Source organism: Chiloscyllium plagiosum, unplaced genomic scaffold (assembly GCF_037043375.1).
Source record: "Chiloscyllium plagiosum isolate Xiang-an unplaced genomic scaffold, Cpla_swu_hap1 HiC_scaffold_16, whole genome shotgun sequence".
Lineage (NCBI taxonomy): Eukaryota > Metazoa > Chordata > Chondrichthyes > Orectolobiformes > Hemiscylliidae > Chiloscyllium > Chiloscyllium plagiosum.
In genome coordinates this window covers 31850457-31870565 of record NW_028270154.1, presented here as the reverse complement: position 1 = coordinate 31870565, position 20109 = coordinate 31850457, and the positions used below count along the sequence as shown (strand labels likewise).

General features: G+C 40.4%; 1 protein-coding gene across 3 annotated transcripts in view; it reads right to left on the bottom strand.

Moving 5' to 3' along the window:
• The window catches only part of LOC122556574 (long-chain-fatty-acid--CoA ligase 6-like), a 203998-nt gene that overhangs the window by 39437 nt on the left and 144452 nt on the right, over positions 1–20109 (bottom strand). For all 3 annotated transcript variants that reach the window (XM_087995260.1, XM_043703393.2, XM_043703392.2), the window contains exons 16-18: positions 18555–18643; positions 15617–15733; positions 456–599 (exon numbers count right to left, since the gene is read on the bottom strand). In XM_087995260.1, coding sequence (XP_087851386.1) covers positions 456–599; positions 15617–15733; positions 18555–18643 — 350 coding nt within the window. The remainder of the gene's footprint in view (positions 1–455; positions 600–15616; positions 15734–18554; positions 18644–20109) is intronic.

Here is a 20109-nt window from a genome sequence, read left to right as displayed (position 1 = left end):
TTCAATATTGAACATTGAAACCATATACAAAGTTAATGTAACATCAGAAACCCTGATATTATGTAATTATCTTTTGGGCTAATATGTTCTTTTGCATGTTCTAACTTCTCGTCAGTGTATAAGATTTTTGTAACTTGTTTTCAAGTTACTCATTTTCCTCTTATCTTCCTTCGTCTATTGAAGATCACTGCCTTCATTAGCTGCCTGTCACAGTACAATGCGAGCTCATTATGATGAATATTGATATATTTAATGTCTCACAACGCTTCCGTTGTAAATACAGAACTACACAAAAAGAAAATCAGAAGCACAGGAAGAGAAAATTCAAGAAATTAATCAAGGTAAAATATGTTTTAAAATTAAGTAATATTAAACAGATTACATATCTGATTAATGAGGAGGTACAAATTGTTATTGTTTATTTTATTCTTGAAATATTAATAATCCATAGTTACCTGCAAACTATCTCCATGGACATACACTTGGGCTACAGGCTCACTCCGTACATAGATATTCTCAATTTTCTCTGGTGCAATGTACTCTCCCTGAGCAAGTTTGAATATGTGTTTCTTTCGGTCTATGATTTTTAAAGTGCCATTCTGTATATAATGAAACAAAACAATAATCCACAATAATTCAATCATTACCTCCAATATAAAATCACAATATTACTCCTGAATAAGGAAGATGGATGTACCAGAATTACAAACTCAGCTCCCAAACTAGATATGGACATGTCTGAGCACACAACATTCACAAAATCTCAGAAACTGCACTGCCTTAGATGAAAGTGCTGCCTGTTACAGTGTGCTATACATTATTCAATGATGTGGTTGGTCTATTATGGTATTACTCTAGGACATAAAAGTTTCTACTTTTTTTAGCACAGACTTTCAGGTGCAGTACTTAGGGAACATTCATGTGTTGGAAATGATGCCATTTTGATTGTGTTGTCATTTGAAGCCATGCCTTATAAAAAGAAAATGTTTTGGATTTAGTTTGGTGAGGAGGGTTGATCGACTCTACTCTTTTTAAAACACCTTCAATTCCCGACTCAGGCGACTGACTGTGTGGAGTTTGCACATTCTCCCCGTGTCTGCGTGGGTTTCCTCCGGGTGCTCCGGTTTCCTCCCACAGTCCAAAGATGTGCGGGTCAGGTGAATTGGCCATGCTAAATTGCCCATAGTGTTAGGTTAAAGGGGTAAATGTAGGGGTATGGGTGGGTTGCGCTTCGGCGGGTCGGTGTGGACTTGTTGGGCCGAAGGGCCTGTTTCCACACTAAGTAATCTAATCTAATCTAATCTAAAGTAATCTAATCTAATCTAATCTAACCTTTGTCAACTTCAACAAATATTCTTATTTCTTTATCAGCATTCAAAAATTTAAATGTAATTAACTAGATCATAATGATGGAGCCAATTAATTACAGTACAAGGTTTTCTCAAGTGAAAGGAAAAGGAATTTTATTACTTACTATCTACCCAGGGAAACAAAAAAAGCATCTAACACAAAGACAAACACAGGCATTCAGCTGAAAAACAATGTTGGGTGCAAGGGAAGGTAAAGGCAGTTACATTTTAAAATTTCTTAGAATCTTTGTGATTTGGAGATGCCGATGTTGGGCTGGGGTGTACAAAGTTAAAAATCACACAACACCAGGTTATAGTCCAATAGGTTTAATTGGAAGCACACTAGCTTTTGGAGCAAGGTTTGTGAAGGTTTGTTTATAGTGTTGTGGTTGGAGTGCAAACAAGCACATAGATCTAGATGCCATCTATCAACCCCTGAGAAAACAAACAGGAAATGACATCACCACAAACCCCAGGAACCCCATCCAGGAGAAAGATATAAATAGAAAGCAGGAGAACAGCTTCGCTTCACTTGGAGGTTGCCACTGATGATGTTACCGAGCCAGGTAATGAAACGTCTGGATATCAAACCTACAGCTCAGCGAGCAAACCTACACCCTAAAGTCCTGATGAAGGAGCAATGCTCTGAAAGCTAGTGTGCTTCCAATTAAACCTGTTGGACTATAACCTGGTGTTGTGCGATTTTTAACTTAGCATCTTTGAGATCTGAAAATGACTTAAGTCCCAACTGTTTAGCTGTTGCACTGTTTCTTCAGCAGTGGTAAAGTTTGCAGTTCTTTTTCAGAGAATGGTGGTTGCTTCAAGTTGCATTTTCACCAGGCTTTGACTTTTAAAGTTAGAGAGTGGGAGTGGGAGAGTGGGGGGGGGGGGGGGGGGGGGGGGGCGAGTGGGAGAGGGAGGAGTGGGGGGGGGGGGGGGAGGGAAGGGAGAGGGATTGAGAGGAGGGAGGCAGGCAGAGAGAAGGAAAGGGAAAGACAGAGAAGGGAGACAGACAAAGAGGGGGAAGGGAAAGAGGCTTCCAATTCTTGCTTGCAAATCCATTGCTTCTTGTTTCTGCCCTATCACTTTCATCCCAATGTGTAACACAAATTCCAGAATTGACACAGATGAGTTTCATGCCCTCTTACAACTGCGTTAATTCTGGTTCAAATTGATCCTTGTTTACTGATGGTTCCATTAACTTAGCTCAACCTGATCAATTGACCATAGCACACATTATAGGCACCTGTCATTTTTAAAAGCCACTTAAGTCCATGAAGCTCTTACATATTAAAATCAAGTAATGGAATATTGATATTCCACATTTACGGTTATCAAAACAGGTTGCAAATTCTGAACTGACTTTTTAAAGAGATCAACATGCCACACTCCAGCTGAGGGTGCTGAACATTTATGTCACTATATTGTCTACATTTCAACTCTACTGAAATGAAGATAATGAGCTGTGTTTTACCAAAAAAAGCCAAGTGCCAATTTTGGCAGGTTTCACGCATGGTTTCTGTCCATCAACCTTAGCAGGTTTTTTTCACATCATCTTCTTGAATACTCCTCACAACTCTGTACATATCACCCTGTTACTTTCGTCTTATTCTCTCAGTCACCACAGACAAAGGACTAGTCATTGCCAGAACCTCCCAGAACGCCTGGCACTTGTATTATCATTAAAGGCGAGAGTGCAACTGGTAAGAGGCTTGCAGCGGACCGAAACATTTGTATTATTTGCCCTTGACATGTTGAGTAGAGGAAAAGTTTCACCCTGCTTTGTGAACGGAGATTTGGAGGTGCTGGTGGGTGAACAGTGCGTACATTTGCTGCTCATGGTGTGTGCACCGAGATGCTGGTGATTGGAGGAGGTCTGGAATAGCAAATGACGATCTAGAGTTGCCAGGTTACTGCTTTGACTTGGAGATTCTAATTGTCATCATCTAGCTTCCATCTGGTAAATAGGAAAATGTGAAATGGCTTAATAGTGAGGTGAGAAGATGTAATAAGGACACCAATGCATACAAATACGCCTCTCACCATTCATTAGCAATAATCACATCTCGCTGTTCAATATTTGGTTGGAAAATGGGACTTTTTGTTATCAATGGTAAGAAGCCTATGCAACCACCCGACATGATTCTCCCAATTTTGTTCCCAATGTTGGTGCCTTTCAGAGCCTTTCTACTTAGCATGTCTGCAAATCCACACAGAGAATAAATGCTTTGCAATAGAATGAATGGACAGCATCTCCTTGACCTTTAGTAAAGCATCCAAACAATCACCTGGGTAATCATAAAAGTGAAGACACATCAGTAAACGTAACTATTTAGCCAATGGGTTTTTTTGTTGTGAAAGAAATGTGCTCAGACGTAACGTTATCATGCAAAGCAGGCAACTAGAAAATACATCATGATCCATATTGAATCACTGGTTAGTTGGAGAGAGTGCATGTGAATTAGGAACAGAAGTAGGTCTTTTGGCCTCAAATGCTACACCACTGGCTAATCTGTTTGTGTTTTGAATTTCATATTCCTATTTACTCTTGAACACCTTTAATTCTCTGGCCTAACAGAAATCTAGCTTACTCCATTTTAAAAGTATTCAATGACCACCCAGCTCCATCACCTACTGAGGCAGAGAGAGTTCCAAAGTCACACAGCCCTCAGAAATAAATTCTCATCACTTCCATCCTAAAAGGGTGACCCTTCAATTTTAAAATAGTGCTCACTAATTCTGGGGCTCCCCCATAATAAGAAACATCACTTTCACACCTGTGTTGTTAAACCAGTCAGAATTTTATGCACTTCAACTAAATTACACCTCAATCCTTCTAAACTCCAGTGATAACAAACTCATCCAACTATCCCCATTAAGGAAGCAGCTCATTCCAAATAACAATCAAGTAAACCTCCTCTGAAGTGCCTTCAGTGCACTTACATCCTTCCTCAAATTAGCCAACCAAAACTACACACAGTATTTGAGATAAAGTCACACCAATGTCCAATACAACTGGAGCACAACATGCTTTATGTTATGTTTAAACCTTCATTGGATAGGATAGCATTCCATTTGTCTTCTTAATTATTACAATGCCTGTAAACTCTTGTGACACATGAACTAAAGCTGTAGTCTCCATCTCACTGACTGAGTGTAGTCTCTCTGACAGCTGATCTTACCGACTGCCCTTGTTCTCTTGCCCCCCACATACATTGATTGTCATGACGCCTGATTCCAGAAATGTGCAGCCAGAGACAAATTATGCTTTTAACAGGCTTTGCTAACTTTTTGCATCGGGTTTCAGTTTGGGTCCAGATGGACCTCCATCACAGGATAAAGTAAATCTTTTGGTGACAATGTCAACAAATGAAGAAGAAATATACTAAGATCTGACGTGCGAAGCCAGTATATTACAATACCAGAAAAATAAAAAGGCTATTTTTATACACACTCTCTCTCCCTCTCTCTCTCCCACATTCTCCCCCCAATCTCTCTCTCTCTCCCACATGCCACCGTGGGCGGCCCGGTGGTTAGCACTGCTGCCTCACAGCGCCAGAGACCCGGGTTCAATTCCCGACTCAGGCGACTGTCTGTGTGGAGTTTGCACATTCTCCCAGTGTCTGCGTGGGTTTCCTCCGGGTGCTCCAGTTTCCTCCCACATTCCAAAGATGTGCAGGTCAGGTGAATTGGCCATGCTAAATTGCCCGTAGTGTTAGGTAAAAAGGGGTACATGTAGGGGTATGGGTGGGTTGCGCTTCGGCGGGTCGGTGTGGACTTGTTGGGCCGAAGGGCCTGTTTCCACACTAAGTAATCTAATCTAATCTATTTAAGCCATCCTGTCCATGTGGACTCTGCAAGAGCAGCTATCAACTTTCTGGACGTTCCAGAGCTGCAGATCCAGAGCCTGCCTGCAGAGTGGTAGGGTAATGGCCTGAACTACAATATGAGCAATAATGATGAGCAAAGTCATAGAGATGTATAGCATGGAAACAGACCCTTTGGTCCAACCAGTCAACACAAATTTCATGCAGAACGGGAAAATTAATTTTTGTTCACAACTGTAGAAGAGCTTCTGCCTTAAATATTGCCAAATATATCAATAAATTAAAATGGGAATTTGGGACAACACCACACAATGATGCACAGTAGATTCAAGGGTAGTTTTCCCTTGAATAGCAAACTTTGGATAAAGAAAGTTGACAAGGTGAGGCCATTTTGAAAGCTCAACAGTGTTTTTCCCATTATGGCAGCAGCAAAAGACAAGGCCTGAACTGAAACAGCATTTGGTATTTGCCATCTACTGGCCAGACAGAATAACATCATTCACAGGTGGCAAAGTAATTAAAGGAACAATGACTGTAATTAGATTAGATTACCTACAGTGTGGAAGCAGTCCACACCGACCCTCCGAAGAGTAACCCACCCAGACCCATTTCCCTCTGACTAATTGACCTAACACTATGGGGCAATTTAGCACAGTCAATTCACCTGACCTGCACATCTTTGGACTATGGGAAAAAACCGGAGCACCCGCACAGGGAGAATGTGCAAACTTCACACAGACAGTCGCCCAAGGCTGGAATCGAACCTGGGACCCTGGTGCTGTGAGGCAGCAGTGCTAACCATTGAGCCACTGTGCTGCCCCTCATGGTTGCTGGCTCTTTACTCAAAGACTTAGGACCAAACAGGTCACAATAACAGCAATCCAGAATAAGTCACTAGGTGTTTCCACAGTTACAAGCTGAGTGTAATCATTTCTGAAGGTATCTTTCAGCAATTACAGAAAGACATTGAATTACTGTGAATGCTTCTCTCTGCATTTGATGAATCCAATCAACATGACCAAAACAGTTTAGCTGATTGTTTGTGTGTGCATGGTTTTTACAGCCATGACAACGAAAGAGGATCTTCTCATTCTTTTGCCCCTTAAAGTGAGAAGAAGGGAAGATGTCTAAAATAAATTGAAAAAAGGTATGTGCATGAGAAGAACATAGCAATGAAGAAACTGATTTCCATCACAACTGACAGTACATCTGCTATACTTGGTGCAAATGCAGGCTTTGTTGCATTTTGCAGAAATGGCCCTGATCGCCTCTCTTTTGTCAATTCTCACAGAATCCATCAACATGCAATAGCAAGTTACGTTTTGGCTTTTTCTCATGTAATGACAGTTAAGACTGTAAACTTGATTCGAGTAAGATCCCTTCAGCATAGCTTGTTTAAATCCTTACTCAAAAAAATTAATGCTACCTATAGAGAATTAGTCCTCCATGCTGATGCGAGGTTACATCGAGGGAAGGTCCTGCAAAGATTTTTCAATTTGATGGCTGAATTCATCATTTTTCTTATAGCAAGGAAAGTAGTGTGCAATGAACTGCCAGACAAGGTATATTGCTCAACTTTGGGTTCCTTATAGACAGAACAGTTCAGCTCATTCAGTTTTGATATTATCTACAGGAAAAAGGACAGAGACATAGTGCATATGATCAGCGCTACCAACATAAGAACTAGGAGCAAGAGTAGGACATCCAGCCCTCTGAGCCTGCTCCGCCATTCAATAAGATCATGGCTAATCTTTTCATCAGGTCCACTTACCCACGTTTTCACCATATCCCTTAATTCCTTTATTTTTCAAAAACGTATCCACCTTAGCTTTAAAAGCAATCACAGAAGTAATGTCACTACTTCCCTGGCCAAGGAATTCCATAGATTAACAACCCTCTGGTGAAGAAGTTCCTTGGCTGTTCCGTTCTAAACCTGCTTCCTCTAATTTTGAGCCCACGGCCTCTTGTCCTAGTCTCACCCACCAGTGGAAACATTCTATCTATCTCTATTTTATCGATTCCCTTCATAATTTTATATAATTCTATAAGATTCCCCACACCCCCCCCATTCTTCTAAATTCCAATGAATAAAAACCCAATATACTCAGCCTCTCCTCCTAAGCTAACCACCTTAACACCAGAATCAACCTAGTGAACCTCCTCTGCACCCCCTCCAGTGCCAGTGCATCCTTTCTTAAATAAGGAGACCAAATCTGCACACAGTACTCCAGGTGTGGCCTCACCAGCACCCTATACACTGCAACATAACCTCACAGCTATTAGCTCAACCCCTTTCGCAATGAAGGACAAAATTCCATTTGTCTTTCTAATTACTTGTTATACCTGCAGACCAACCTTCTGCAATTCATGCACAAGGACACCCAGGTCCCAATGAATTCATTCAAATTGAAACTAGATCTGTAGTCATCCTAATTTAAAAATATAGTGCTTTAACACTTCAAGTATGGAGAAAACACTAGAAAAATAAAATCAAACACAAAGATAAATTATTCCACTCAGAAACCTTTGATCCACACTTGGAATTTAGTAAATGAATCCAACAGATGTTTTCAGGAACTAGATGCAATTGAACAAACCATCATGTTTGTCTCAATTCCATTCTTTCAAATTGACATTAGTGGGTTGGCTACCAAATGCCATTAGCTACAAAAATAAAGTGCTAGGGAAACTCTGCAGGTCTGGCAGCAGCTTGCTCTAAACTTCACTGCAGCAAGCTGGAGGCAGAAATGTTGGCATGGAAACAGTGGCAAGCAATTAGAAGCTTGGGGTCAGTTTATAGATACAGCAAAGGTGTTTGACGAAGCTCAATCTGTGTTTTGTCTCCCCAGTGTAGAGGAGACCACATTGTGAGCAGCAAATATTTGCCAGGAATTGGTATTGGAGAGACTGTTAGGTCTGAAGGCTGATAAGTCCCCAGGGCCTGATGGTTTACATCCCAGGGTACTGAAGGAGGTGGCTCAAGAAATCATGGATGCATTGGTGATTATTTTCCAGAGTTCGATAGATTCAGGATTAGTTCCTGCGGATTGGAGGGTGGCTAATGTTGTACCACTTTTTAAGAAAGGAGCAAGAGAGAAAGCAGGAAATTATAGACCAGTTAGTCTGACTTCAGTGGAGGGAAAAGATGCTAGAGTCAATTATAAAGGATGAAATTACGACACATCTGGATAGCAGTAACAGGATAGGTCAGAGTCAGCATGGATTTATGAAGGGGAAATCATGCTTGACTAATCTTCTGGATTTTTTTGAGAATGTAACTCTGAAGATGGACAAGGGAGATCCAGGGGATGTAGTGTACCTGGACTTTCAGAAAGCCTAAGTCCCACATAGGAGGTTAGTGAGCAAAAGTAGGGTGCATGGTATTGGGGGCAAAGTACTGAATTGGATTGAAAATTGATTGGCTGACAGGAAACAAAGAGTAGTGATAAACTGCTCCCTTTCGGAATGGCAGGCGGTGACCAGTGGTGTGCCGCAGGGATCAGTGCTGGGACCACAGCTTCTTACAATATATATTAATGATATAGAAGATGGTATTAATAGTAACATTAGCAAATTTGCTGATGATACAAAGCTGGGTGGCAGGGTGAAATGTGAGGAGGATGTTAGGAGATTACAAGGTGACCTAGACAGGTTAGGTGAGTGGACAGATGCATGGCAGATGCAGTTTAATGTGGATAAATGTATGGTTATCCACTTTGGTGGCAAGAACAGGAAGGCAGATTACTACCGAAATGGAGTCAAGTTAGGTAAAGGGGCAGTACAAAGAGATCTGGGTGTTCTTGTACACCAGTTAATGAAGGTAAGCATGCAGGTACAGCAGATAGTGAAGAAAGCTAATAGTATGCTGGCCTTCATAACAACTGGGATTGAGTATAGAAGCAAAGACGTTCTTCTGCAGCTGTACAGGATTTTGGTGAGACCGCACCTGGAATATTGTGTGCAGTTCTGGTCTCCAAATTTGAGGAAAGACATTCTGGCGCAGCGTAGGTTCACAAGGTCAATTCCTGGAATGGCGGGACTATCTTATATTGAAAGATTGGAGCAACTGGGCTTGTATACCCTGGAGTTTAGAAGACGGAGAGGGGATCTGATTGAGACGTATAAGGATTGGACACTCTGGAGGCAGGAAACATGTTTCCGCTGATGGGTGAGTCCCGAACCAGAGGACACAGCTTAAAAATAAGAGGTAGGCCATTTAGGACAGAGATGAAGAGAAACGTCTTCACCCAGAGAGTGATGAGTGTGTGGAATGCTCTGCCCCATAAGGCAGTAGAGGCCCAGTCTCTGGATTTGTTTAAGAAAGAGTTGGATAGAGCTCTCAAGGATAGTAGAATCAAGGGTTTATGGAGATAAAGCAGGAATAGGATACTGATTGAGGATGATCAGCCATGATCATAATGAATGGTAGTGCAGGCTCGAAGGGCAGAATGGCCTACTCCTGCAACTATTGTCTCTTGTCAAATACAGTGGACTAACTTGAATGAAGTGTAGATAAATCACTGCTTCACCTGCAAGTTGTGCCTAGGACGTTGGATAGGGAGGAGGAAAAGAGCTTGCAAACTGGAGGAACTATGCATCATCTTCTGCATAGAGCCCTCAGGACTATACGTTGAGTTTAACAATCTCAGAGTGTGAACCTCTGTGCTACTTATGCACTCACACATCCCCAGATCCTGTTCTATACATTGCTCCCAGAACAGCCAATCCATTTTCAATTATTCACAATTCCCATTAACACCTATTCAACATTTATTTATTCCCTGGTTTACTATCAACAATGCCTTTGTCGGCCTTTTTTCCTCCCACTTTCTCTCTGGGCACCTCTTCCATCTATTTGGCTCACCCACCCCACTCCCCGTCAGTACAAATGTCACTTTTTTTCCAGCTGTTTTCATTTCTGACAAAAGGGTCACTGGACTCAAAACATTAGCTGTGTTCCTCTCTCTATCCATTGATCCTGCCAGGCTTGTTAAGTTTCTCCAGCACTTTGTTTTTGTTTTAGATTTCCAGTGTCTGCAGTTCTTTGTTTTACTATATCTGACATACTGATTCGATATACCTAGGGCTGAAGGATAAAGTGGAGAGGTGAAATGAGATATAGAGGTGGTGAATGGGAACATAGCGAAGTTTCACAATTCTTCCACAACTGACATTACTAAAATAGCTTGTCCAGCAAACTCAACATTGCCATTTGTGATAGTGTATGTGAAAATTGTTTGTTGTTATATTTTCTACATTACAAAACTGTTTCATACACCATAGATTGACATCTTGTGGATATAAGTACAATGTGTTTTTTTAACAAACTCCATTTTGGGCAGCCACGTTTTGGAGAAAACTTTAAAGCAAAATATTGCCTGTTCCACTGATTCACATTGACATTAAAGGTGCCGTGCAAGACATTTCTCCATCAACCAATTCCATCAAGAAATACCATTAACAGATCGATTGATCCATTAAGTAGACATGTCTGCTGTTTTGGCTTTCTTACACTGAAAATGGTAGCATTAAATTCTTAGCTGTCAGGTCTAAGGCTGCCATCCAGACTAATTTCATTTTTTTTTAAACCAGCAATCAATATTTTATCGGTTGCTTTCAGCTATTTACTGGTGAGCAGCTTTAAATAAAAACTGTGATCCACAGAGTTTGCTTTGTACTTTGGTACTTTGTACTGCTGTGATACTTGCCAAATAAATGCATCTGCTTTTGATGTTTCCATATTCCATCAGCTTGATATTAAATTGATAATTTACTACACAATACTTCATTGCAGCTAACTTTGCCCAAAATACCTTAAACTGGAGTCCTGAAAATCACAACGAACAAATGTGACAAGCCTTTCTGTAAAATTATTAATTCCTTCACTTAACCCAACTTTAAAAATTTAGCAACATCACAACAATTATATCATAATTCATTTGGTCCTTGAAGAATATTGGTCAACTCCAGGTATCACAAAGCTGTTCTTTTTTGTCAAAGTTACTGTGTTCCTTGATTTTTTTCAGAGGGGTTGTAAAACAGACCAACCTCTGAAATGGCAGAGTTGGTGCAAAGATGAATGGTTTATTGGGGCCCTTTTTGTTTACCCTTAAACAGATGATATCTCAGGCCAAAGGCTTTCATATTTTAGAAATAACTTGTTGAGGTTTTTTGGTTCAGTTCAGCAGTTGCATGTGTAAAGAAAGGCTGGATACTTTCTCTCCTTCTGCTCTTCTGATTTCGAACTGAGAGTTGCCTATACCATATTTTACTGTGTGTGCTAAGGGATGTGGGTGTTTTCGGATCAGCATCATTAAGTTGGGTTTGGATAGGATAAGTTATCGGGTATTCTATTTTCTGTTCTTTGTGTTTCATTCTATAATTTTGGAAATAAATTTTGTTAAGTTTAAAGCTTGGCAGTCAACCCAGCCAATTTATACCAGGAATATCCACTACACACCTAGCTAAACAAATAGCAACGATACGGTCTGGGCTACCTGCTTAAAGAAGTTTTGAAGGGTCTTGTCTCATCCATAACACAGGTAGCTGTACAAATAGACAAAGCATACAACTCCAATAAACACAATTGTTTCTTCGAGTCATAGTCATAGAGACGTACAGCATGGAAACAGACCCTTCGGTCCAACCCATCCAAGCCGACCAGATATACCAACCCAATCTAGTCGCACCTGCCAGCACCCGGCCCATATCCCTCCAAACCCTTCCTATTCATACACCCATCCAAATGCCTCTTAAATGTTGCAATTGTACCAACCTCCACCACTTCCTGTGACAGATCATTCCATACACTTATCACCCTCTGTACCCTCATCAATCCTCTTTGTTACTTCTTCAAAAAACTCAATCAAGTTTGTGAGACATGATTTCCCATGCACAAATGATGTTGACTATCCTTAATCAGAGTCCTTGCATTTCCATATACATGTACACCCTGTCCCTCAGGATTCCCTTCAACAACATGCCCACTACTGGCTTCAGGTTCACTGGTCTTTAGTTCCCTGGCTTGTCTTTACGACCCTTCTTAAACAGTGGCACCACGTTAGCTAACCTCCAGACCTCACTTTCTCCTCCAGTCTTCTAGCACCTCACCTGTGACTATCGATGATACAAATATCTCAGCAAGAGGCCCAGCAATCACTTCTCTAGCTTCCCACAGAGTTCTAGGGTACACCTGATCAGGTCCTGGGGATTTATCCACCTTTATGCATTCAAGACATCCAGCACTTCCTCACCTGTAATTTGGACATTTTCCAAGGTGTCACCATATATTTCCCTACTGTCTACATCTTCCATATCCTTTTCCACAGTAAATACTGATGCAAAATACTCATTTAGTATCTCCCCCATTTTCTGTGGCTCCACACAAAGGCTGCCTCACTGATCTTTGAGGGACCCTAATTTCTCCCTAGTTACCCTTTTGTCCTTAACGTATTCTCCTTAATTCTATTTGCCAAAGCTATCTCATGTCTCCATTTTGCCCTCCTGAATTCCCTCTTAAATATACTCCTACTGCCTTTATACTCTAAGGATTCACTCGATCTATCCTGTCTACCTGACATATGCTTCCTTCCTTTTCTTAACCAAACCCTCAATTTCTTTAGTCATCCAGCATTCCCTACACCTACCAGCCTTTCCTTTCACCCTAACAGGAATATACTTTCTCTGGATTGTGGTTCTCTCATTCTGGAAGGCTTCCCATTTTCCAGTGGTCCCTTTACCTGCAAACATCTGCCCCCAATCAGCTTTCGAAAGTTCTTGCCTAATACCATCAAAATTGGCCTTTCTCCAATTTAGAACTTCAACTTTTAGATCTGGTCTATCCTTTTCCATCACTATTTTAAAACTAATAGAATTATGGTCACTGGCCCCAAAGTACCCTCCCACTGACACCTCAGTCACCTGCCCTGCCTTATTTTCTAAGAGTAGGTCAAGTTTTGCACCCTCTCTAGTAGGTACATCCACATACTGAATCAGAAAATTTTCTTGCACACACTTAACAAATTCTTCTCATCTAAACCCTTTAACACTATGGCAGTCCCAGCCTATGTTTGGAAAGTTAAAATCCCCTACCATTACCACCCTATTATTCTTACAGATGGCTGAAATCTCCTTATAAATTTGTTTCTTAATTTCCTTCTGATTATTAGGAGGTCTATAATACAATCCCAATCAGGTGATCATTCATTTCTTATTTCTCAGTTCCACCCAAATAACTTCCCTGGTTGTATTTCCAGGAATATTCTCCCTCAGTACAGCTGTAATGCGATCTCTTATTAAAAACGCCACTCACCCTCCTCTCTTGCCTCCCTTTCTATCATTCCTGTAGCATTTGTATCCTGGAACATTAAGCTGCCAGTCCTGCCCATCCTGGAGTCATGTTTCTGTAATAGCTATGATATCCCAGTCCCATGTTCCTAACCATGCCTGGAGTTCATCTGCCTTCCCTGTTTGGCCCCGTGAATTGAAATAAATGCAGTTTAATTTTGTAGTCGTACTTTGTCCCTGCCTGCCCTGACTGTTTGACTCACTTCTGTTCTCAACTGTATCAGTCTCAGATTGACCTCTTGCCTCATTATCTACCTTGGTCCCACCCCCCCCATCTTACTAGTTTAAATCTTCCCAAGCAGCTCCAGCAAATTTCCCTGCCAGTATATTAGTCCCCTTCCAATTTAGGTGCAATCCGTCCTTCTTGTACAGGTCACTTCTACCCTGATAAAGATTCCAATGATTCAAAAATGTGAATCCTTCTTCCATATGCCAGTTCCGCAGCCATGCATTCATCTGCTCTATCCTCCTATTCCTGCCCTCACTAACTCTTAGGAGTAATCCAGATATTACTAATCGAGGACCTCCTTTTTAAATTCCTACCTAACTCTCTGTAATCTCCCTTCAGAATCTCAACCTTTTCCCTTCCTATGTCGTTGGTTCCAATGTGGACAATGACCTCTTGCTGGCCCCTCTCCCCCATGAAAACATTCTGCACACTCGGAGACATCCTTGATCCTGGCACCAGGGAAGCAACACACCATTCTGATTTTTCACTGCTGACTACAGAAACATCTGTCTGTACCTCAGACTAGAGAGTCTCCTAACACAATTGATCTCTAGGAATCAGACATATCCCTCGTTGCATTAGATCCAGTCTCAATACCAGAAACTTGGCTGTTCGTCTACATTCCCCTGAGAATCCATCCCCCACTACATTTTCCAAAACAGCGTATTTGTTTGAAATGGGTATAGCCACCAAAGACTCCTGCACTAGCTGCCTACCTCTCTTACCTTTCCTGGAGTTAACCCATCTATGTGACTGTATCTGTGACTTTCCCCCCTTCCTACAACTCCCATCCATCACATACTGTTGTTGAAAATTCCTCATTGCTTCTAACTGTCTCCCCAACCGATCCATTTGATCTGATAAGATTCGCAACCAACAGCATTTATGGCAGATGTAATCCGCTGTAATCTTTAAACTCTCTTTAAACTTCCACATCTGACAAGAAGCACATATTAAAGGCCATTTTCACAATCCACAGACCCAGAAAACAACACCGTCTTATTCCTTTACAAACACTGCCTCAGGTTAAATTAATAGTTATGGCTTATATTTTAAGTTTAATCAAGAGACACATCTCCAAATACAAATAATTAAGAACTAACCCACTCTACACACTACTGCAGACTTTCTGTAGGTCACACTTAAAACAACAATACACTGATCTGCTTCTGTGCTATGAACTTCACCCAACAGTTCCTCCAAGATCAGTTGTGAATTTCACTGTTGGTTAATTTTCCCAGATGCACTCTGATGTCCAGCGATACATGAATTCAAACAGCAAAGGCAGTGTCAGTTTCTTTCTTTCTCTCTTATTGATATCCTTCCATAGTTTTTTTTTCTGATGAAGGGCTATACCCGAAACACTGACTCTCTTGCTCCTCAGATGCTGCCTGACCTGCTGTGCTTTTTCCAATGCCACACTTATCAACTCTGACTTCTCGAGCAGTCCTCACTATCTCAGTTTTTCCTTCCTGTTCTGCAGAATTCCAATAACCAAGTAACTTCTCATTTACCTCTCTTAAAATCAGAATGAACTACATTAATCCACACTCAGGAATAGAATTTCAGTAGACCCAATATCCTCTCATTCATATTTATTGTGTGAAATAGAAAAAAGTCATAAACACACATCTCCAGATAAAATTCTGATGTCCCAAAAAATGTGGTAACCACCTATTTATCTAACATTCAATAAACAACTATTTATACGCATGATTTGATATGAATTCATCATAATTGCGCTCAGGCTGTCTATTGTGTTTCAGAAGGAAAACATTATAAAATATATTATTTCTAAAATCAACTATTAAAAAATACATTTCTCAGTTTTACTAAATAATGATATTTATATAGTACATACTCACAGGTAACCATTTACCAATATCCCCAGTATGCAACCAACTGTCTTTGTCCAGTGCTTCATCTGTTTTCTCAGTGTCTTTGAGGTAGCCTTTGAACACATTTGGTCCTTTCACACAGATCTACAATGTAATGGACATTCACAATGATCAGTGAAAAAATATACTATTTCAACTATTTTTCATACTTCTTCCAAATTCAAGTTGCTTTCATATTAGGCCCACATGCTGTAGCATTTGCTTTTCTATAACTGTTGCAAGTAAAGTTTAGGTTGACCTGTCTGGTATAAGGTGGAGTGAGGTTGCAACAGTATGAACAAGATAAATAATTTGCTTTTAAGATGACTTGAGGATAAACTGAAATGAGAAGAGGAGGCAGATTATTCAGTTCCAGGCAAAGCAGAAAAATAAAATGAACCCTGAACTGTTCTGAAGAGTCACAACAGACAAAATGTTGACTGTTTTGCTCTCCATAACTGTTGCCAGACTTGCTGAGTTTCTCCAGCATTTTCTGCTTTTGTTACAGAGTTCCAGCATCCACAGTATTTTGCTTTCAAGTTCTTTGCAAATGGAAAAATAAAGCATCGTTGAAGATATTCTGAAACGTAGGTTTACCCTAATGCCACAAATACTAATACTCAATCCTACCACAGACCACCTAGGTTTAACTTGCAGTCTTTAAAAAAAGGGACTACTGTGGGCAGAGATACTGGAATACCCTGGAACAGCATGGAAGAAGACAGCTGCAATGAGGCACTAGTGACCATCATTCTCAACCCTAATCACTACCTTGACACTCTCTTATCTCCATCACCACCACTACCACCATCAAATGATTGCCATTACTTTTCCCAGTCATAATCCTCCAAGTTCCCACCCTGGTAATGGCCAATTCTCCTTCCCGGAGAAAGGTGTTGAACTTTTCCTTGTCTGTGTTATGGATTTGTTTGAAACCTACTCTTGACAACCCTATAGCCCCAACTTCAATGGCTCATTTTTGGTAAACTAGCTGGCTATCCACATGGCTCACTATTAATAATGCACTGGGCCTATTCAACAAGATCCTGGTATTGTTCCCTGTTCCTTCTGTTTAGTCAATTATTAGAACAGAAATTAAAGCAACTGAAAATCCAGCACTTTTCAAACCCCCTTCCAATCCAAAGCATCATATAGTATAGAAGAGGACCTTTGGCCTATTCAGTCTGTGATCTGCTTACACTGATCCCACTTTCTAGCACTTGACCCATAGCCTTAATGTTATGATATTTTAGGGTTTCATGTGCTCATCCAAGGACATTTTAAAAGGTTCTGAGATTTACTTCCTCTACTACCCTCTCAGGTAGTATTCCAGATTCCCACCACCAGATTCTGGGTGAAAATCCTTTTCCTCAAATCACCTGTAAACCTGTTGCCCTTCACCTTAAAATTATGCCACCTCATTACTGACCTAGGGAAAAGCTGCTTCCCTACCCACCCTGTCGATGCCTCTCAATCTTATACACCTCAATCTGATCCCCACTCAGCATTCTCAGCTGTAAAGAAACAACTGCAAACTTATCCAACCTCTTTTATAGCCAAAATACTCCATTCCAGGTGACATTCTTGTGATTCTCCTCTGCGTCCCTTCTGTGGGAGTTTTTCAAAGGCTTTGCTGAAAATCAATATAAACTATATCAGTTCACTACCTCATCTACACACCTGATCATATCATCAAAAAATTCAATCAAATTTGTTGGGCACAATCTCCCACTGACAAAGCCATGCTGACTACCTCTGATCAAACCTTGTCTCTCCAAGTGCAGATTGATATTCTCCAATAGTTTTGCTACTGCTCATTGGTCTGTAAATCCCTGATTTGTTCATCTCACTTTCTTAAAAAGTGGGACCACAATAGCTGTTCTCCAGTCTTCCAACACCTCTCCTCTGGCCATATAGAAATAAAACATTTAGGTCAGAGCCCCTGTAATTTCCTCTCCCGCCACACAGCAGCCAGATATGCAACTCATCTTGATCAGAGGGTTGTTCACTTTTAAGCCTATAAAAACCTCTTCACACCATATGTCCATCTGCTTAAAACCCTTATAGTGCTCTTCCCCAAATTCTGTACCATAATCTTCCTTTTCCAGAGCAAAGAGAGATTTGAAGTATTTGTTTACCATCCTAACAATATCCTTTGGCCCCATGCACAGATTACCCCTTCTTAAATCTTTACTCTATGACTATCCCAATTAATGTTTAGGAAGTTAAAATCTGATATAGTTACCCTATATCAGGGTATTACACATCTCAGTGAATTGTTTACGTATCTTTTCCTCTATTGTCAACTGATTGCATGGGAGCCTATAATATACCCTCCTGAATAATGCAACACCATCCCCTCTTTACACCCTCTCCTATTCAACTGAAGATCCTATACCCTGGAATGTGGAGTTGCCAGTCTTGCCCCCCATCAACCATATCTATGCTGGCAACATCGCAATTTCATGTGCAAATCCACGCTCGTCTTACCTAGCATTAAAGTATTCAGCTTTGCCTCGCTCTCCTAAATTGTAACATGGCTGAACTCTCTCTATCTTGGTTCCTTTACTCTATTGTGTCACTATTGTACTCATGTTGCACCCCGCCACCTGCTGAACTAGTTTAAATCCTTTCCAAGAACACTAGCAAACCTACCTGGAAGGATGTTGGTTTATGTGAAGACTGTACCACTTGTACAAGTCCCCAGAAATGATCCCAGTGATCCAGAAGGCTTAAATCTAAAATGCACATCATATTATACTCAAAATATCAACAGCTTAGTTTCTCCAGCATAGTGTTTACATTAGTTCTACGCCCCGTTCATTTTAAAAGATAGAATCTCTTTGCTGTCTGCCCCTTTCATTGAGAGTGAAATGGGAATACCTATAAATAGGGAAGAATATTTGAAATGTAAGCATTTACCTACCTCTCCCTCTCCTTTTGCAGAAAAATACTTCATTTCATCTACATTGATAAGTTTGAGATAATTACAAGGCAATGGAGCTCCAACATGTCCTGCAGAATGAAAATTAAGCAATATTAATAATCAAGTAACATTTGAATCTTGTATCCTGATATGAAGGAGAAATTGTAATTTAGTTCATGGTTAAATGATGATGAGGTTTACAGATTATGTTGACATAACTACAAGTTTTACTGGAGAAACAGGGAGCTCTTGGTGTCCAGATATGGAGGTCATTAAACGAGGCAATATAAATATCTCTTTATAAAAAATATATAAAAAGAACCATTTCCCCAAAATATTTTGATTTCTTTCTATATGGAATTTAAAAACAGAAAAATAATATTAGTCTTAAACCAGAAAGACTACAGGTTGAATACTAAAGTTTAACCACATGTATGAGATGTGGAGAATGGTGAAGAAAGAGAGTGAGGAGTTAGACGACTACAAGATAGGAAAAGATTCACCCCTGAGTTTTTAAAACAGAAAATAAAACAAAATGTAGTAAATCTAAAAGTGACCAATCAACCATCAGACACCAACATGACTGACAGAACAGCCAAGAGACCGACAAATTAGAGTTGAGCTATTAACTTAAATTTCCTCTTTTGGTCATCTCCGAGATTTTCCCCATCACCACCTAATCTCTCTTTCTCTTCTCTTTCGTGGTCTCCCTCTCCCACCTTTCTCCTGCTCCTTTTCTCTCCCGTCATCTAATGTCCTCCCACAAATAATATAGCCACGTAATGCTTATAGCACAGAAAACCTACTTGTCTGTGTCAGCCCTCCCATTCTCCTACTTCTTCCTGGAGGCCTGCTAATTTCTTTCTCTTCAAGTAGTTATCCAATTGTCTTCTGAAGGACTCAAGTAAATGATTCTCCACCAGTGCAGTGCATTCCAGATGCTAGTCTTTTTGAATTAAAAAGCTTCTTTATTCATGTTTCCATTGCTTCTTTTGCCAATCACCTTAAATTGATGTTCTTTGGTTCTGGACCCTTCCACCAACAGAAACAGTTTCTCCCAATCTTCTCTATCAAATCCGGTCTGAACTTTCTCTTCACCAAGGAACATTGCCTGAGTGTGTCCAATGTATCTGCACAGCTGAAGTGCTTCATCCTTCATATCACTCTTTCACATTTTCCCTAAGGTGTGGTGTCCAGGACTTGATACCAAACTCCAACTGAGGCTGAAACAATGTTTTAGATGGATTTATCATTACTTCTTTATTTTGTATTCCATAGCCCTATTTATACAGGTGTACTATGCATTATTAATCACTTTCTTGCCACTTGTTGCCTTCAACTACTTAACACATATCCTGCCAGCTGCCTAAATTCTTGCAATCCTTCAAATTGTACTTTTTATTTTATATTGTCTCTCCACATTCTTCCTACCAAACCTAATCCCCTCACACATCACATTAAATATCACCTTCCACTTGTTGACTCATTCCACTAACCACCCTATTTCTTGAAGTCCGACACTATCTTCTGTAAGGTTTACAGTACTTCCAAGTGC